The sequence below is a fragment of the Haplochromis burtoni genome, unplaced genomic scaffold (assembly GCF_018398535.1).
Source record: "Haplochromis burtoni strain Fernald_Lab_line unplaced genomic scaffold, NCSU_Asbu1 Contig_478, whole genome shotgun sequence".
Classification (NCBI taxonomy): Eukaryota; Metazoa; Chordata; class Actinopteri; order Cichliformes; family Cichlidae; genus Haplochromis; species Haplochromis burtoni.
The window spans coordinates 417,959-433,581 of NW_024582839.1; the positions used below are offsets into that span (position 1 = coordinate 417,959).

General features: G+C 38.5%; 2 protein-coding genes across 3 annotated transcripts in view; both read left to right on the forward strand.

Annotated features, from left to right (window-relative positions):
• LOC102299351 (G-protein coupled receptor family C group 6 member A-like) overlaps positions 1 to 3,448 on the forward strand; it is a 6,465-nt gene extending 3,017 nt beyond the window's left edge. For both annotated transcript variants that reach the window (XM_014341332.2, XM_042213753.1), the window contains 3 exons: positions 579 to 791; positions 871 to 985; positions 2,049 to 3,448. In XM_014341332.2, the coding sequence (XP_014196818.2) occupies positions 579 to 791; positions 871 to 985; positions 2,049 to 2,986 (1,266 nt within the window). In that variant the 3' untranslated portion in view covers positions 2,987 to 3,448. The remainder of the gene's footprint in view (positions 1 to 578; positions 792 to 870; positions 986 to 2,048) is intronic.
• A 10,800-nt stretch (positions 3,449 to 14,248) lies between these two features.
• On the forward strand, positions 14,249 to 15,190 carry LOC102299655 (thyroid peroxidase). The gene is made up of 3 exons (XM_042213752.1): positions 14,249 to 14,561; positions 14,639 to 14,847; positions 14,963 to 15,190. The coding sequence occupies exons 1-3, from the start codon at positions 14,536 to 14,538 to the stop codon at positions 15,154 to 15,156; spliced, it is 429 nt and encodes a 142-aa protein (XP_042069686.1). The 5' UTR covers positions 14,249 to 14,535; the 3' UTR covers positions 15,157 to 15,190.
• Positions 15,191 to 15,623: the final 433 nt, after the last annotated feature.

The window sequence follows — 15,623 nt, forward strand, 5'->3', positions numbered from 1 at the left end:
TCCTCTTTCAGCGAAACTGCACATATTTCAGCAGCATGGCACTTTACTAAAAACACCCTAAGCTGTCTTGCCTGCAGTCCAAATGTTCAATCATTTAAACCAGGGGTGTCAAACATACGGCCCGCGAGCCAGATACAATTATATCCGGCCTGCAAGATAACTTCATTATCATTATTATTCATTATTATTCTGTTACTTAAATATAGACATGTGTGGTCCCTACAAAAATGTCAAAATCTCAGCTGAAAGTCCAAACAAACCATTTCAATAACCTCCAAACAGCTAACAATTTAAAAACAACAACAACAACAATGATTAATATTAACTTCTTAAATTTTAAATGATTTGCAAATTTTCCAATTTTCTTTTACACAATGTTGCCCTTTTTCTGGGCAGAGATGTTACACATTCCACAGCACCCACTGCTAAACTATCGACATTTGTCTTGTTTATTGGTAGATATGTAAGTTTTTCTTAGAAAAGGTTAAACATTAAAATTTCAAATATATTGCAGTTTGTGATGATTTTATTTCATAAAAATGTCTTTCTTCCTTTATGATGTTTTGGTTTTTTCACAGCTTCTATCGGAAATCCAGAAAGTAAACTTTACTGAGAACAACACACAAATATACTTCGATAGTGATGGAGATCCCAGTTTGGGATATGATATTGTATACTGGAACAGGTCTGATTGCAACAAGAGTATGATAATACAAACTATTGGAGAATACAGTCCAGATGGAAAAATTACAGTCCAAACAGACCTTTTCAGACACCTCATAAATGACATGGTGAGATGAGTTTTTAACATTCATTTATGTCCCATTAAGGTTTATGAATCATGTACTCATGCTACTGTTTCTTTTGCAGGTCTCTGTTTACAATTGCTCAAAAAAATGTGAAGGAGGACAAGGATTTACATTAAAAGGAAAGTGTTGCGGAGTTTGTGCTCCGTGTGCAAGTGGAGAGATTTCTGATGGAAATCGTAAGTCTTTTATTCCAAATCTAAATTACACTGCTCAAAAAAACAAAGGTAACGCAGATCTGAATGAATGAAATATTCAAAAACTTTGTTCTTTACATAGTTGAATGTGCTTACAACAAAATCACACAAAAATTATCAATAGAAATCAAATGTAGCAACCCATGGAGGTCTGGATTTGGAGTCACACTCAGGGTCCTGGGTCTCCTGACCTAGTGTTTTCAGTTCTTTGTGATTTTTGTGTTATGTCTGGTTCATTTGTGATTTATTTTATGCTTCCTGGGTTTTGATCCCCTCTTGTTTCTCTGTGCCCTCCAGCATTTGGTGAATGTAACGATTACTTTAGTCTTCTGTGTTTAAGTCTTCTCTGTCTGTTTGTTCCCCCTGTGTCGTTGCCTTCTGTGTCTCCCTCTGTGTGACTGTCTATATCATGATGTGCGTTATTGTGCTTTGCTCCCACCCCTTGTGTTCTGTGTTTTCGTCTTCCCTTCGTATATTTCTTCATTCTCTCTCTCTCTCTCTCTCTCTCTCTCTCTCTCTCTCTGTACTTCCTGTGTTACGTTTAAGGTCCATGTCTTGGTGTCAGCGTTTTCAGTTTCGTGTCCTCCCATTCCTGTCAAGTGTAATTGTCCTCAGCTGTGTTCCTTGTGTGCTTCCACTTCCCTCATTACCCTCTGTGTATTTATGTCAGAGTCCCCCTCTGTTCCGTGTTGCGTCGTTCCTCATGCTATGTGATCCTTTGTGTGCCACTCTGTGGAACGTTAGATTATATTTTCCCAGTCTAGTTTATTTCATCATTAGTTGTATCATTTTCCTGCGTCTACAATAAACTGTCCTTTTGAGTTCATTCCCGTGTTGCGAGTCCTGCATTTCGAGTCCTGAGTCCAGATGTAATTTTATTGCCTATCTTGTCTTCCTAAATGTGCAAAGTGCATTATGCATTCATTATACTTGCCTGTTTAATATTAATTTATGATTGCAGCTTTTTTTCTCTCCAAATGATTATAGGATAGAAAAATATTGTCTTCTTTACTTGTGCTACTTGTGTTTTTGTTTCCTTCTGCAGATTCAACATGCAAGCATTGTGAAGATGGGGCATATTCTCATCCTAAAGAGAATACATGTTTGAAAAAAAGGGATGACTATCTCGATTGGGAAGATCCCTTCTCAATCATTCTCAGCTCCCTTGCAGTCGTTGGGATCATTGCTACCGTTGTGTTTGCTGTTCTGTTTGCAGTATATCTGAAAACTCCCATTGTGAAAGCAGTTGGAGGTTATTTGTGTTTTCTGGAGCTTTTTGCATTGCTGGCTGGCTTCTGTCTTACATTCACCTTCATAGGCAAACCTACTGAGAAGATTCACTGTGTAGGTGTTCCTCTCTTCGGCATAGCCTTTACTCTCTGCAACTCTTGCATTCTGGCAAACTTGCTTCAGATCTTCTTGGGCTTCAAGTTTGACCTTAAGGCAGAGTCTTGGATAAAGAAGCTGAATAAGCCATTGGTGGTGGTGACCATCATCTCTGGGATTCAGTTAGGCCTATCTGTCTCATGGCTGACCAAAGAACCACCACATCCTGACAATAAATCTTTAGATTACACTATCCTATACAACTGTAAGATTGAGCCCCATACATACTTTATAGCCATGTTAGTCTACAACACTTTCTTGGGCCTTATTTGTTTCCTGTTTGCATTCAAAGGTAGACAGCTGCCAGATTTGTACAAAAATGCTTCTTTGATCACCATCAGTATGCTGCTGTTTATAGTCATGTGGATCATCTTCCTCCCCATTTATTTGACCTTGACAGGGAAATACCAACCAGCAGTACAAAGTGCAGCCATCCTCACTTCCTGCTTCAGCATCCTTGGTTGTCATTTGGCCCCAAAATGTTATATTATGTTGTTCAGGAAAGAGCTTAATCATGAGCGCGCCATTGCTGAATACATTAGGAAGTTTTATGAGCAAAAGGGTATTTCTGTGGTCCACTCGCAGTGTCACACTTAAATTGTTCTGCAAAGGAATGACTCTTCCTGTGACAACGTTTTAATCAATATGTCTTTCTAGCAATTTAATATGTGATTTTTCCATAGGCTGTATATAAAGGATGAATGCAGCCACTGCCACATTACCTATTGGTTAGTGAATTCCTGTTGTGAAGCCTCCAGCTGAGTTAGGGACCACGTTGGGAAGGCAGTGTCTCTTTGTCTCATTGGCACCCTTCTGATTAATCCCTTTTTTAAATGTAATTTACAAAATGAGCTATTATTGTGTTCAGCAAGTCTAATTTAACCCTAACCCCCTAACTCAGGGGTCGGCAACCCGCGGCTCCGGAGCCGCATGTGGCTCTTTAGTCTTTATTTTGCAGCTCCGGGTGGTTTGGGAAATGAAATTAGAAGTATTTAGCTGAAGTGTATTTTATTTGTGTTTAGTTCTTTTTTTAACTTGTAGTTCTAAATTGGAAGATTATTGTGATTTTGAAATATAAAAATAAAATTATATCTTATTATTTTTTCATCGCTCAAAATAAGCGTCACACTCGCGGAAGCCGGTATACCCGCCGAAATGCCATGCATTTATCGAGACTTTCGACCCCAGGTAGGCCAATTATGGATCTTCGGATCCATATTATGTCGGCAGCTGTTCTCCACAGTGAACTATGTTAAAAACAAACACCGGGGCTCACGCCTCACAGATGACCGCTTACAGTCCTGCGTGAAGATGAAAGTGACTTCGTACAGCCCCGATTTGCAGACGCTGTGCGCAGAGGTTCAGGAGCAGAAGTCCCATTATAAAGATATCACGGTAGACCCGACGATGTTTGCATGAACACGCTTTTCAGCATCTCTTTATCGATCGCTTTTCACACACGGTTGTTGTACGCATACAGCCGGCTGTAGCTTTTCAGCTCACAGCCCGACAACACAACAGCAGAGAGAGGACATACTTTAAGGCGGCGAGGCGTGATTGTGGGTGCCGCTCAGGTGCGTCCGACTCCCATGCAGCTGCAGACCACGCCCCGCCACACACATTAACCAGGCAAAAAAAATATTTAGGCAGAATTTTGCAAATATCTTTTTTTTTTTTTTTAGCAGCATAGTGCTTTTTTTCAAATTATTTTTTAAAAAGTCAGGTCAAGGCTCCAAAAGCCCAAAGGCGATATAAGGGTGGCGGCTCACAACTGTTTTTGTTTGCTACATGGATCATTTTAGTTCAGCTGGGTGTCTTTCCTTTTCTTATATTTCTTTAAGAGTTCAAAATGTGTTAATTACATAAATAAAATGTAATTTTCTCTGTAGCACTTCATGGATTTCATAAGCAACACACCTTAGTTGCTCTGTGGATTCTTTTAAAAATCAGTTAAAAACTTTTCTGTTCAAACAAGCCTTTTGTTGATCTACGTATTTTATATTCTTTACATTATTTACATTTTATCTTTTACATTGTGTATAATGTCTATTGATTGTATTGTTTATTTTAATATTTGTGTACAGTGCTTTGTGACTGCCTGTCTATGAAAAGCCCTTGATAAATAAACTTTACTTACTTACTTTAGTTGTTCACACAAAGCATAAAGGTAAAAACCACAATATATACAGTGTTATCTTCATTTTAGATTTCAAAAAGTATTTGCTGCTCCTAGTGTTTTCTTTTGCGTGGAAACCGGGTCCAAGTGGCTTTTTGGGTGTTAAAGGTTGCAGACCCCTGCCCTAACTGAAATGAAGGAATCTTGGTTTACATCAAATCAGCGTATATATCAAAGCTCATCTTGTACAGGGCTTGGTGCCCAATCTCGGGTTAACTTGTCGTCCTGGCTCCCCCTTGCCGTAGCATGTATGTTGTAGCTTGTCAATCTGTAGCTAGTCTCTAGCTCATTATCTTATTCCAAATGTTGGAACACTGCAGCTACAATCACTGTTTTGCCATCAATATGGATGAAAATTCCATCATCCTATTCATGTAGCAGCTCGCTATTTTCGTTTCTTGCCCACCGAGTCTCTGGTTCCTCAACACCTGATGTAGACCTTACTAGAGTCCTCTCTCTGCGTTAAGCTTGGTTAGCAAGGACCTTTACTGGATACAAACACTACACGTGAGAATCAAACCTGCAACCCCTATTCCAAAGGGATGGAGTTTTACCGCTACACTGTCCAGCTGCTTTTGTTTCTGTTTATTCATATATACAGATAGATAGAGATATATATATTGTAACAGGGAGAGTGTATGAAATAAGATCTGCCTAAAGAAAATGACATATGTTTCATTAAAAATAGAAAAGATGTGTGATAAAGGTACGCCTAGCCTGCCTCCAAACAGCTGAGAAAGAGGGAAGGCAAAATTGACACAACACACAGACAAAAGAGTATAGTAGTGTAGAGACTAGAGTAGTGGTTAGACTACACGTCTTTAGAGCAGAGGATCGCAAGTTTGATTCCCACCTGGAGTGTCTGTATCCAATAAGGGTCCTTAGGCTAGCCTAGACTAGAACTCCCCCCTGCTAAGCGATCAACAAGGTCTGTGCAGCACTGTGGAAAATATCTGCAGCCGCCATTATCGAGACTAACTACAATAGGGCAGCAGTAATCAGTGAGATTCTTGGCTGAAAGGGCAGGAGGCTAAGATCAGGGTAGCATGGAGGGAGGTTGCAGAAGTACAAGAACCTGTCCATACCTGCCAAGCAACAACTACACCAGCAAGATCAAAGGCAGGAGAATAAACCAGCTGTTCTCCACAGAACCAAGGTATTCTGTGGAGAAAGATGTGGAACCAGTAACCATCACAGTGGCAGACAGCCAGCATGACTTTTAGCCCATGCCCTGGAAAAAGAAGGCCAGTGTGATGGTTACTGGCCATATCTTTCCATCAATCTCTCTGGTGTAGTTGTTGCTTGGCATATCTGAGGCATGGTTCCTGTACTTCTGCAACCTCCCTATGTGCTACCTTGATCTTAGCCTCCTGCCCTTTCAGCCAAGAACCTCACTGATTACTGCTGCCCTATTGTAGTGATCTAGTTAGTCTTGATAGACATTAACATCTAGCAGACCTAATATGGGGGTGATGATAACTGCCCCTGACCTGGCTCTCCCTTGCCATAGCACTTAATTTGTACCTTCCTTCTTGTCAGGGTGTCCTGGTTCCACAACACCTGACAAAGACCTTGTTGATCGCTTAGCAGGGTGGTGGGGAGTCGAGTCTAGTCTAGCCTAAGATACAGTCACTCCAGGTGGGAATCAAACTTGCGATCCTCTGCTCCAAAGACGTGTGGTCTAACCACTACTCTAGTCTCTACACTACTATACGCTCTTGTCTGTGTGTTGTGTCAATTTTGCCTTCCCTCTTTCTCAGCTGTTTGGAGGCAGGCTAGGCGTACCTTTATCACACATCTTTTCTATTTTTAATGTAACATATGCCATTTTATTTAGGCAGATCTTATTTCATACACTCTCCCTGTTACAATATAGATATATATATGCATATATGAATAAACAGAAATAAAAGCAGGAATAAAAGCAGCTGGACAGTGTAGTGGTAAGACTACATGCCTTTAAAATAGGAGTTGCAGGTTTAATTAATTCTCACCTGCAGTTTTTGTATCCAGTAAAGGTCCTTGCTAACCAAGCTTAACGCAGAGAGAGAACTCTAACAAGGTCCACGTCAGGTGTTGCGGAACCAGAGACGAAAATACCGAGCTGCTACGTGAATAGGATGATGGAATTTTCATCCATAAGTGTGTGAATGCAATCAGGACTCCAGATGCCTCTGTGATGACTTTATGTTTCTGTAAGTCTTGGTAACACACGCCCTTTCTTTAGAATTAAATAACTCGTCAAAAACAACCATATCAGAATGATTAATATAAGAGCAAACCTCACACTTTGCCCCCCAAAATTTGTACCTGTCATCTGTTTCAGTGAGAGGTGATCATCAGTCTTTCTGAAATGTAATTCACCATGCCGTCATTTTATACAACACGTTCTGCTCTGCTCTGAAATAACTCGAGAAATGGGTTGAATATTGGTTCAAACACGCAGATTATGCAGAATGTTTTTACAATTTAAATCCAGCACCAGTAACCAAAGCTGAAACTAAGAACGAAGATCAATCAGGGTAAAAACCAAACATTCATCAGCATCAGCGGTTAAACATGGACCATTTGTTACCTTGAATAATTTCACTTTTTCATAATGAGAGGCACAAACTGGGGTTTGTAGGGTGCTTTGGAAAATGTTTTGGTTGTAGTTTAGTTGCAGTCCAATAGGCTCTCGTAACCTGGCTCCAGTTAAGGAAGATTTAGGCAGGCTGTGACCTGTGCATAAATAAAGTAACATACAAATAACCATTTCCTGGATAGAGCCACTTTATTTCTTCATCACTAGAGCCAAATACTTTCCCCAGGATGGTGTAGATGCACAGAGAGTATTCATTAAGCTCACAATTTAGACTCATAAGAACAATGTTTATTTAGATTTTGAATTAAAGGAAACATGAACTATTTTCACTCAACAGAAAAATAAAGGTGGCACTTTCACAATTGCTTCACCTTACAAACTAAAAAATAAAATAAAAATTATGTGTATTTTGTGCAATTCCCCCAGAAAAAGATACCTTTGATGTCAATTAAATCCAGCCTGGGAAAGCTTTCAAATAAAAAGGTCAATACAATCAACTGCACAGCCACTCATATTATTTTTCAGATAATTGGGTTAAATGCTTCAGAGGGCACAAACAGCAAAAACATGGCCTGGAGGTCTAATGAAGTGAAGGCCAGCAGATAGAGCAACCTGAGCTAGCTCCCACCTGTCTCTCAATGAGGCCACATCCCTGAAAAGGGAAAAATTGGCCTGTGCTAGGCTGCTAGGCTAGCAGTAAATTAATGTTATCCCATCAGAGCAAGCAATGCAGCAGTGCTTCTCAAGTAAACAAGAAAACCAACTAAAACCTACCAAAGTGAAAATTATCTCTCTAGCCTGTTGTAAGCTTCTTGCCTGTTTGCATCCATCTTTTCGAATACTGCCATCTTGTGGCCTCTGTGGATAACAAAGCACATGTGCTCTCAGAACATTGAAAACAGAGTAAACTGCCGCCTCTCAACTCTCAAATGAACTCCAGACCTGCATTCACCTCTTCCCTCTGAAACCCCTCACACCCCCGACATACAAAAATCTGAACATCACCCTTTCACTGACTGCTCCACCCCCATTTGCACACCACAAACTCTCGCCCACAAGGACTCTGACTCTGTTGGACACTGTTGTTTATGTAAGATTGTATTGTCTTGTATTGTGTTGTAGGGGAGACCGGGGACAGTTGTAATTATTTTTGACATTTCTGTCTGTAACTTGGAGCTCTTTTAAGGTAGTGGATTCATAATATAATGGATAGTATTTACATGTCTCTAAATAGCACAGCTATTTTCTCTGCATTACAATTACTCATTGCATGGTATGGTCTCAAAAACAAAGAGTGAAATATTACAATTAACCTCATAGTGTGGGTTAGTTGTAACATATCCTGGGGTGAAATGTAACACAATGAAATAAGGGTACTGACAAAATCTTAAAATGTAATCTTTTTTATTCAACACCTGAATGCAACTAGAACTATTTATGTAGCTATGTATGTGTGTGTTACGACCCCCTCTGCTAGGCGACAGGTGGTGGTGGTGGTGGTGGGGGGGACATACACAAGCCCTCTCACGAAATCAGAGTAAATAAGGGGTTTTATTGCAAACGTTAAACTGAAAACCGAAGGGGCTGTTCAACAGACCACTGGGCAAATAATTAATACACAAAGAAAAGAACAGGCAAGAATAAAAGCTAAAGGTTAACTAAGGTGAGCCAGCAAACACAAGACTCTAATAAAACTAAGGTCAGCTATATATAAGAACTTACAGCATTCAACTGCTAGGCAGACAAGGGGGACACTGCATGTTCACATCAGCACAGCCATTTCCCATAGTGTGAGGGCTCTTCAGCCATTTATACTCCCAGGTGCAGACAATCAGCCAGTCAGTTGGTCCGGGAGTGTCGTGGGATCTCCAGGGAGCCAATCGTCCGTGTGGTCTGACACACTTCATTCTGCATAAAAGAAGGCTGGCACGGATCTCCCAGTAACCAATCACTCACGAGTCATAGCACACTTGGATTTGCATGAGAAGAAAAAAAGCAGTCTCACTCCCTCCAAGGCCCAGGGCCGTAACAGTGTGTGAGAGAGAAAGCAGAAATCTAGCTTTTGAACCCCCCAAAAAAGACAAATTATGGAATTCCCAACTGAATATTTCATTAATTTTGGCTGGTCTTCCTTGAGCTTGGCCTCATTGGCTCAGTGGGCATTGTAACCTACAACTCTTGCACCAACTTTTGAACATAACAATGAAGCTGAAAAAATGTGGTTGATTACATTGAGAAGAATTACTTTTTTTCATGGCTTACCTTGGTGTGGTTTGCAAAGTGCTTCAGAAAGATCAGGAAATGGGTTCCTTGCACCCATCCTGATTTATTTCCACTACCAATACTTCCTACTGGCCCATCTCTGACAAAGTGGTCTGCATATAGTATGCGTGGGAACACAAACATTGGAGGAATTGTGTTGCCAATGGCATTAACCGCATGTACAAAGGTGACCAGTGAACCTCCCTCTGCTGATGTCATTGCCCCAACTTTTTTAATATAATTTAAAGTAATATTGTGGTAAGTTGTAATATTTGCATGACTGTTACAACTACCTCAGGCTGTTGCTGTTACAACTGACCCAGACTCCTATAGCCATGAACTAGCTAACATTACAGCCAACAGCTAAAACATTTGCACTAAAGACCTACACAGATTATATCCCCATAGACATACAAATAACATAATTTAAGTTTGATGAGTTCAACTGCAAAGCAGATAATGCTATTAGAAATTGAAATAGAGTAAAAAAAAATTGAACCCCCCCCCCCCAAAAAAAAAAAACACTTTTTGGCATACAAATGACTTTTTTTCTTCTTAAATTGTCTGTGTTTGCCAAAATGTGCTAATTTTTCACATGTGATAGAAGAACTGAGTTGGGCATGCACAGGATGAATCACATCATTTGAAACTAAGCCCTGATTGGAGAGATTGGAAGTGTTACAACTGACCCACATTGCAACTATCCCCAGTCTCCCCTACATAAGACTTTTATTTTATTTTTATCTTTAAGTTATTCGTTATACACTGAGGGCCATGGGAGCATTGCTATTTCAAATTCCTGTGTATGATCAGTACATATGGTCTTTGACAATAAAGCTGATTTTGACTTTGACTTGACTTTGCTGACTGCTTGCTGCACGGGAGGAGTGGGGCGGAGCGGTGGAGGATCCTCTGGCTGGCTGGAGTAGCAGCAAATAACCATTTAACAAAATAAAAACAAAACAACAAAAATACCAGAAATTATGATATAGATTTATAATTTACATCAATGTGTTTTCTAAATTCTATCACACACATATACGTGAAAAGTAAGCGCAAGGGCACTCGTATGGCGTTATTTTTGTAGCCCTATTCTGAACGCACGTAAATAATCTTTGCAAGTACAAATGTTGCATTTTGAGGAGAATTATTTTTGAGCAAAGAAAATCTTAATTTGAGCGAACAAAATTAATTGCCGCGTGCAAGAAATGTATTTCAGAGTTTGCGATTATCCATATACACACACACACACGCACACAATAGCAGCCCCTCTCGCTCAGTTGTTGGCATTTGCTCTTGCTCAGATCTCTGCTCTGTGTGCTGAGAGACATCTGCGAACCTGCTCTCAGTGTGTCGCTCTCGCTCTAAACATCTCTGCTCCCTGCAAGCTCAACTCTTATTATACACCATTAAAAATGTGCCACAAAAAACAACCAAGCAGACTTGGATGTAAAAATTCTGATTGGTTGTTTTGGTCTAGCTACTACTGCATTCCAGAAACACTGTCCAAAATGTAGCTAAATCCAGTGGAGTGGTTTGGTTTAAACCTGATTGAAACCCATTTTACATCATCTTTCAAGTTTACATAGTTTGCAAGTTAGCTAGTGTCAGTTATCAGGCTAATATTAATGTACAAACTTATTTTATGTTACTTACATGTGATATCCTTAAACTAAGTAACCACAGAGGGAACTGGGGCCTGCGCCATACAAACTGGCACTACTTTCAAACAGCTTTGGCCCCCTGGTGCATAAATCCCTGCTACATTTCATTCATAATGTTGCCAATCCAAGCCCATTATGTACTAATTATTTTGTTCTTGTTTGTTTGTTTGTTTTTTGCTAATACAACCTTCATCTCCGTAATCAACCACAATTGCTGAATATTGCCACAAGGGGGTGTCTAGTTCTAGTCACCAGGGTCTGGAGCCCACATCCTGTGGGATTTAATCAACAATACCCCATGTTATAAACTGTGAATCCTTACCTGATTGTTCATTTATCTCATAATAAACACATTATCTAAACAAAGCGCCCCTTCCCATTGTGACTAAACCAAAACATCATGACATGTAACCTTAAACCTTAATTTGGTTTCTTTAATATAGGGAAAGATGCAACAACCACAGCTTTTTAAAAAATAATTTCTGAAAAGTCAGTGATTTATTTTATGTAGAATATTTTTACTTTAAATTCAAATTATTTCTTTTTGCATTTCAAAATTACCATTCACCTTCCATCTGATCATCTTTTTGATTTGTAGCTGGATTTTGGTGGAATTTTGTTGCTTCAAAATCATCTCTGCATATCTCAGCAGCACTGACGAGGCTTATAAAAAAACAAAATGCAAGTCAGGGTGTCTTTCAAATATACCTGAAAACTGTCACGTCATTTTATTTAAAGGTACATTTAAAAACAATCAATGTCAATATCATGGTGTGAATTTACCTGATTCAAAAAATGAATTTTAACTATAAATGTGTTAACATTGATAACTTTATAGTCCAGAACTGTTTTTTTTTTGTTCTTTCTGTTATTATTAATATTACTATTCACAAAAAAAACCAAAACACAACTTTTATGTTTTCATTGTTCGATGTGTTTTGTTTTGTCTTAAACCAAATTGCCTATGTTTTGTGAGCTTCTATTTATTTTGTCTATTGATTGTGCTTTTCTCCAATTAAATGAATTACTAGATTAGCTTTGTGTGAAGTTGTAATTTGCAATCTTTCTTTTTGTTCTGTTTTATTTTGTTTTATTTTTTTGGTGTGTTTTTCAATGTAAGGTATTGTTCTATTGCCATTTGTTATATAAATGTTCAATTGAATTGCCTCAAAAACAAAGGTATTATATTTGCTACATTTTGTTACATTAATAAATTTTACAATCAAGTTGAAAGTGATCGCAGTTAAGAAAGAGGAAAAATTTGCATCAAGTTAGAAAGACTGTCTGACAATGGTGAGAATGTCATAACCTTTTATAACAGCTGTTGCCCATTATTTGTCATGAATGTGTTTCATTCATGTGGCTCTAAAAACAGGAAACCTCCAAAATTTCTGCTTTTGTATTTTATTTCTGCTTCTGGTTTGCTAAACTTTTTATATAGCAACACCTGGCTTCTACTTAATCTGTTAATTGAAGCAGAAGCAGTAAAAGTGTATTTACATTTTCATTTTTTTTTAGCTCTATTATAGGACTACAATCCTCACTGACCAGGATTTCTACAGAGCAGCATAACTCATTCAGAGACAGATAACCCCTCAAATTGAAAGAAAGAAAAAAAAACAACCCATAACTTTTTATATTTAAGAAGATTAGATATTAAAGTCACTGTCCACAGCAGCCCAGCAGTGGTTGATTGTGATAAGCACATGTTAAGCAGGATCCACCCATCCATGAATGAACCAATCTACAGTAGCTGTCATAGGGAGAATGGCGGGGTACATCCTGGATAGGTCGCCAGCCACTGGCTTCCTGCATCTTGAGTTAATAAATAATTAAATCAGATAGGCAGTTTAATAATCATATCAATCAAGTGGATTTTACTTGCCCCGCAGTCTGGCATTTCTTCCAGCTTCCATGATGACACGAACTCAGGAAATCAGAAAGTAATATCACCTGATTCTCTCACCTGCACTCTACATGCTTCCCTTTTTTCTTTTCATTCGTTTTTGTCACAGTACTTTTCTTTAGCATTTAGCAATAATGTTAAAGCTATAGAATGGGAAGCGAGCATCAACTTAGTTACGTTTTTACATGACAGGAAATCTCAAAGGGAAAATGACTGAAAATATGCACAGACTGATTCTCCTGGAACACAATCTGTTATTCACTTAAAATACAACATCTGTACTTGAGGGGGGAAAAGAGCTTTGCGATAACTTGAAAAGGGAGTAAGATGAAAGGGAGAACAAATAATTTAAAAAGTATTAATTGCTTTACAAGTAATGTTTGACAAAATGGAAATTTAGCTATTCTTCTCAACATTTTCAACAGTTGATCTGTATATGATGTGTTCTCAAAGTTATCTGGTTATTTCATATTTCATGCCTTTGAAAAGAAACTGAATGCTAATTTTGTGATATAATGCTGCATGAGAATATATTTAAAGCTGTAAAAAGTGCTAGTTTAGATTAATAGAGCACCTATGCCTGTAGCAGGAAAGTCTGTGGCATTCGTGCTCACTCATAGGTCAAGGTTTTTCTATCTTTTTGCAATGCATTCTATTGACTTTCCATGCAAGTTTAATCTTTTTTTTTTACTGTACTTAAATCTTTTGAAGCATTTTGAATTGCCTTGTGTCTGAAAGGTGCCAAAACCTTGCATTGCCTAGTTTAACTCCACTGACTTTACACATCAGACTCTTGTGAATTGTTATTACCAATGTGAAAAAAGCTTTTTGCAGTTCCAGTGCAGCTGTGCTAAATCTCATATCCAAGGACCATGCCTTTTCCCTGGAACTTTTAGTAAAACGGTTATCAAGGCTATCTTTATCACTCTCTTTATTTGTATCTTTATATGTCTTTAACTTCTAGTCAATGACAGCATTAATTTAAGCAAAAGCTTTTTTTAAAAATATAAAAAAAAATACGACATAAGAAAGACAACTTTGTGCACCACTAAAAACAAGACAGACAATCTTAGACTTTAGTTTTAAATCAATGGGTTGTTTTCATTTGGTGAAGATCGCATTTTTGTGTCAGAGAAATCAGAGAAAAGATGCTGCAGTGAGCTCTAGCAGTTCTGCTGAATGGGTTTTATTTGGACAGCTGGCGTCCCATTTCTTCCTGTTTCTAGCTAAGCTTTAATAGCTTCCTGTACGTAGTCTTCATAAAGAGAACTCTTGACAAGACATCCAAATTTAAATGAATATATTCACTTTTAAATGACACTGTGCTAAAATTCCTTTTCAGGATACAACGATTGGAGGGAATTCTGTGGATTGCAGCGCATTAAGACATTGGATGATTTGTCACTGGCCGTGGGAGACTCCAGGGTTGCTAAGAGAATACTTGACATATACAAACATCCCGACAACATCGATGTATATCCAGGAGGACTTGTTGAAAGGCTTTTGCCTGGCTCAAGAACTGGTCCTCTCTTTGCTTGCCTGATTGGAAGGCAGATGAAAGTGCTCCGTGATGGTGACAGGTACATAAGATTTGTCTAGGTTGAACATTCAAATGAAATCAAGGCTTCAGTGAAACTTGTGTATTTTTCATTTTCAGGTTTTGGTGGGAAGCTGATGGTGTGTTCACCCAGCAACAGAAGGAGGAACTTTTAAAATTTTCTCTATCCCATCTGATCTGTGATAATAGCGACATAGGAGAAGTTCCTCTTGATCCTTTCAGATTGGGGAAGTATCCATCTCATTATGTCTCCTGTGATCAGATACCCTCAATGAATTTGGAAGCTTGGAAAGACGAAATGGGCGAAGGTCAGCCTGTGAAATTTTTGGCGAATCTTTCGCCTATTATTTAAAAAAATCATTGCCTTAAATTGGTTTCCTTTTTTCTGCCACATATTAACGAGAAAATTTTACCCAATTCCAGACTTAAAACGGTGTGGCCTTCCTAAACAGATCAACAATGGAGATTATATCTTGTCCTCTACATCTCGAAAACTGGTTGCTCTATACTCTTGTTACCATGGTTTCACATTAAAGGGTGCCGCTGTCATAGTTTGCATGGGCAATCGATGGTGTAATCAACCTCCACAATGTAACAGGTATGTAAACTATTTATGAACTATCTACTTGATGTTTACCTGCAGTACTTTATGTGAGGGATTCACATTGAAATATACTTTATAATGCAGATCCACCTTTGTAGGATTTGGTTGAGCACCACAGACATTCCATTGCCTCTTTCAGGCTGTCACAGTAAACAAAATGTTTTCTCATTTTTTGTGAATCCGGTCATTGTTTTGTTTTGTCTGTTTTTAAAAAAAGAAACAAACAAAAAAACTTCCATCATGTTTTCAGGTATTTGTGGGAATACTATAAGAGAATTCCTCACCACTAATCAAAACTTGGCAATCACGTTGCACTCACTAAAGCATTTTTCTGTTCTGTAATCTTGTCTGTGCAGTTCGTAATTCTAGGAAGACAATTAAAATATTTGTATGTTTTTTCTATGAACACGTTCGTTTAATGCTGGGAAAATGTTTGTGTTTCTCAGAAGATGTTCTTACTATAAAATACGCAATAAGATA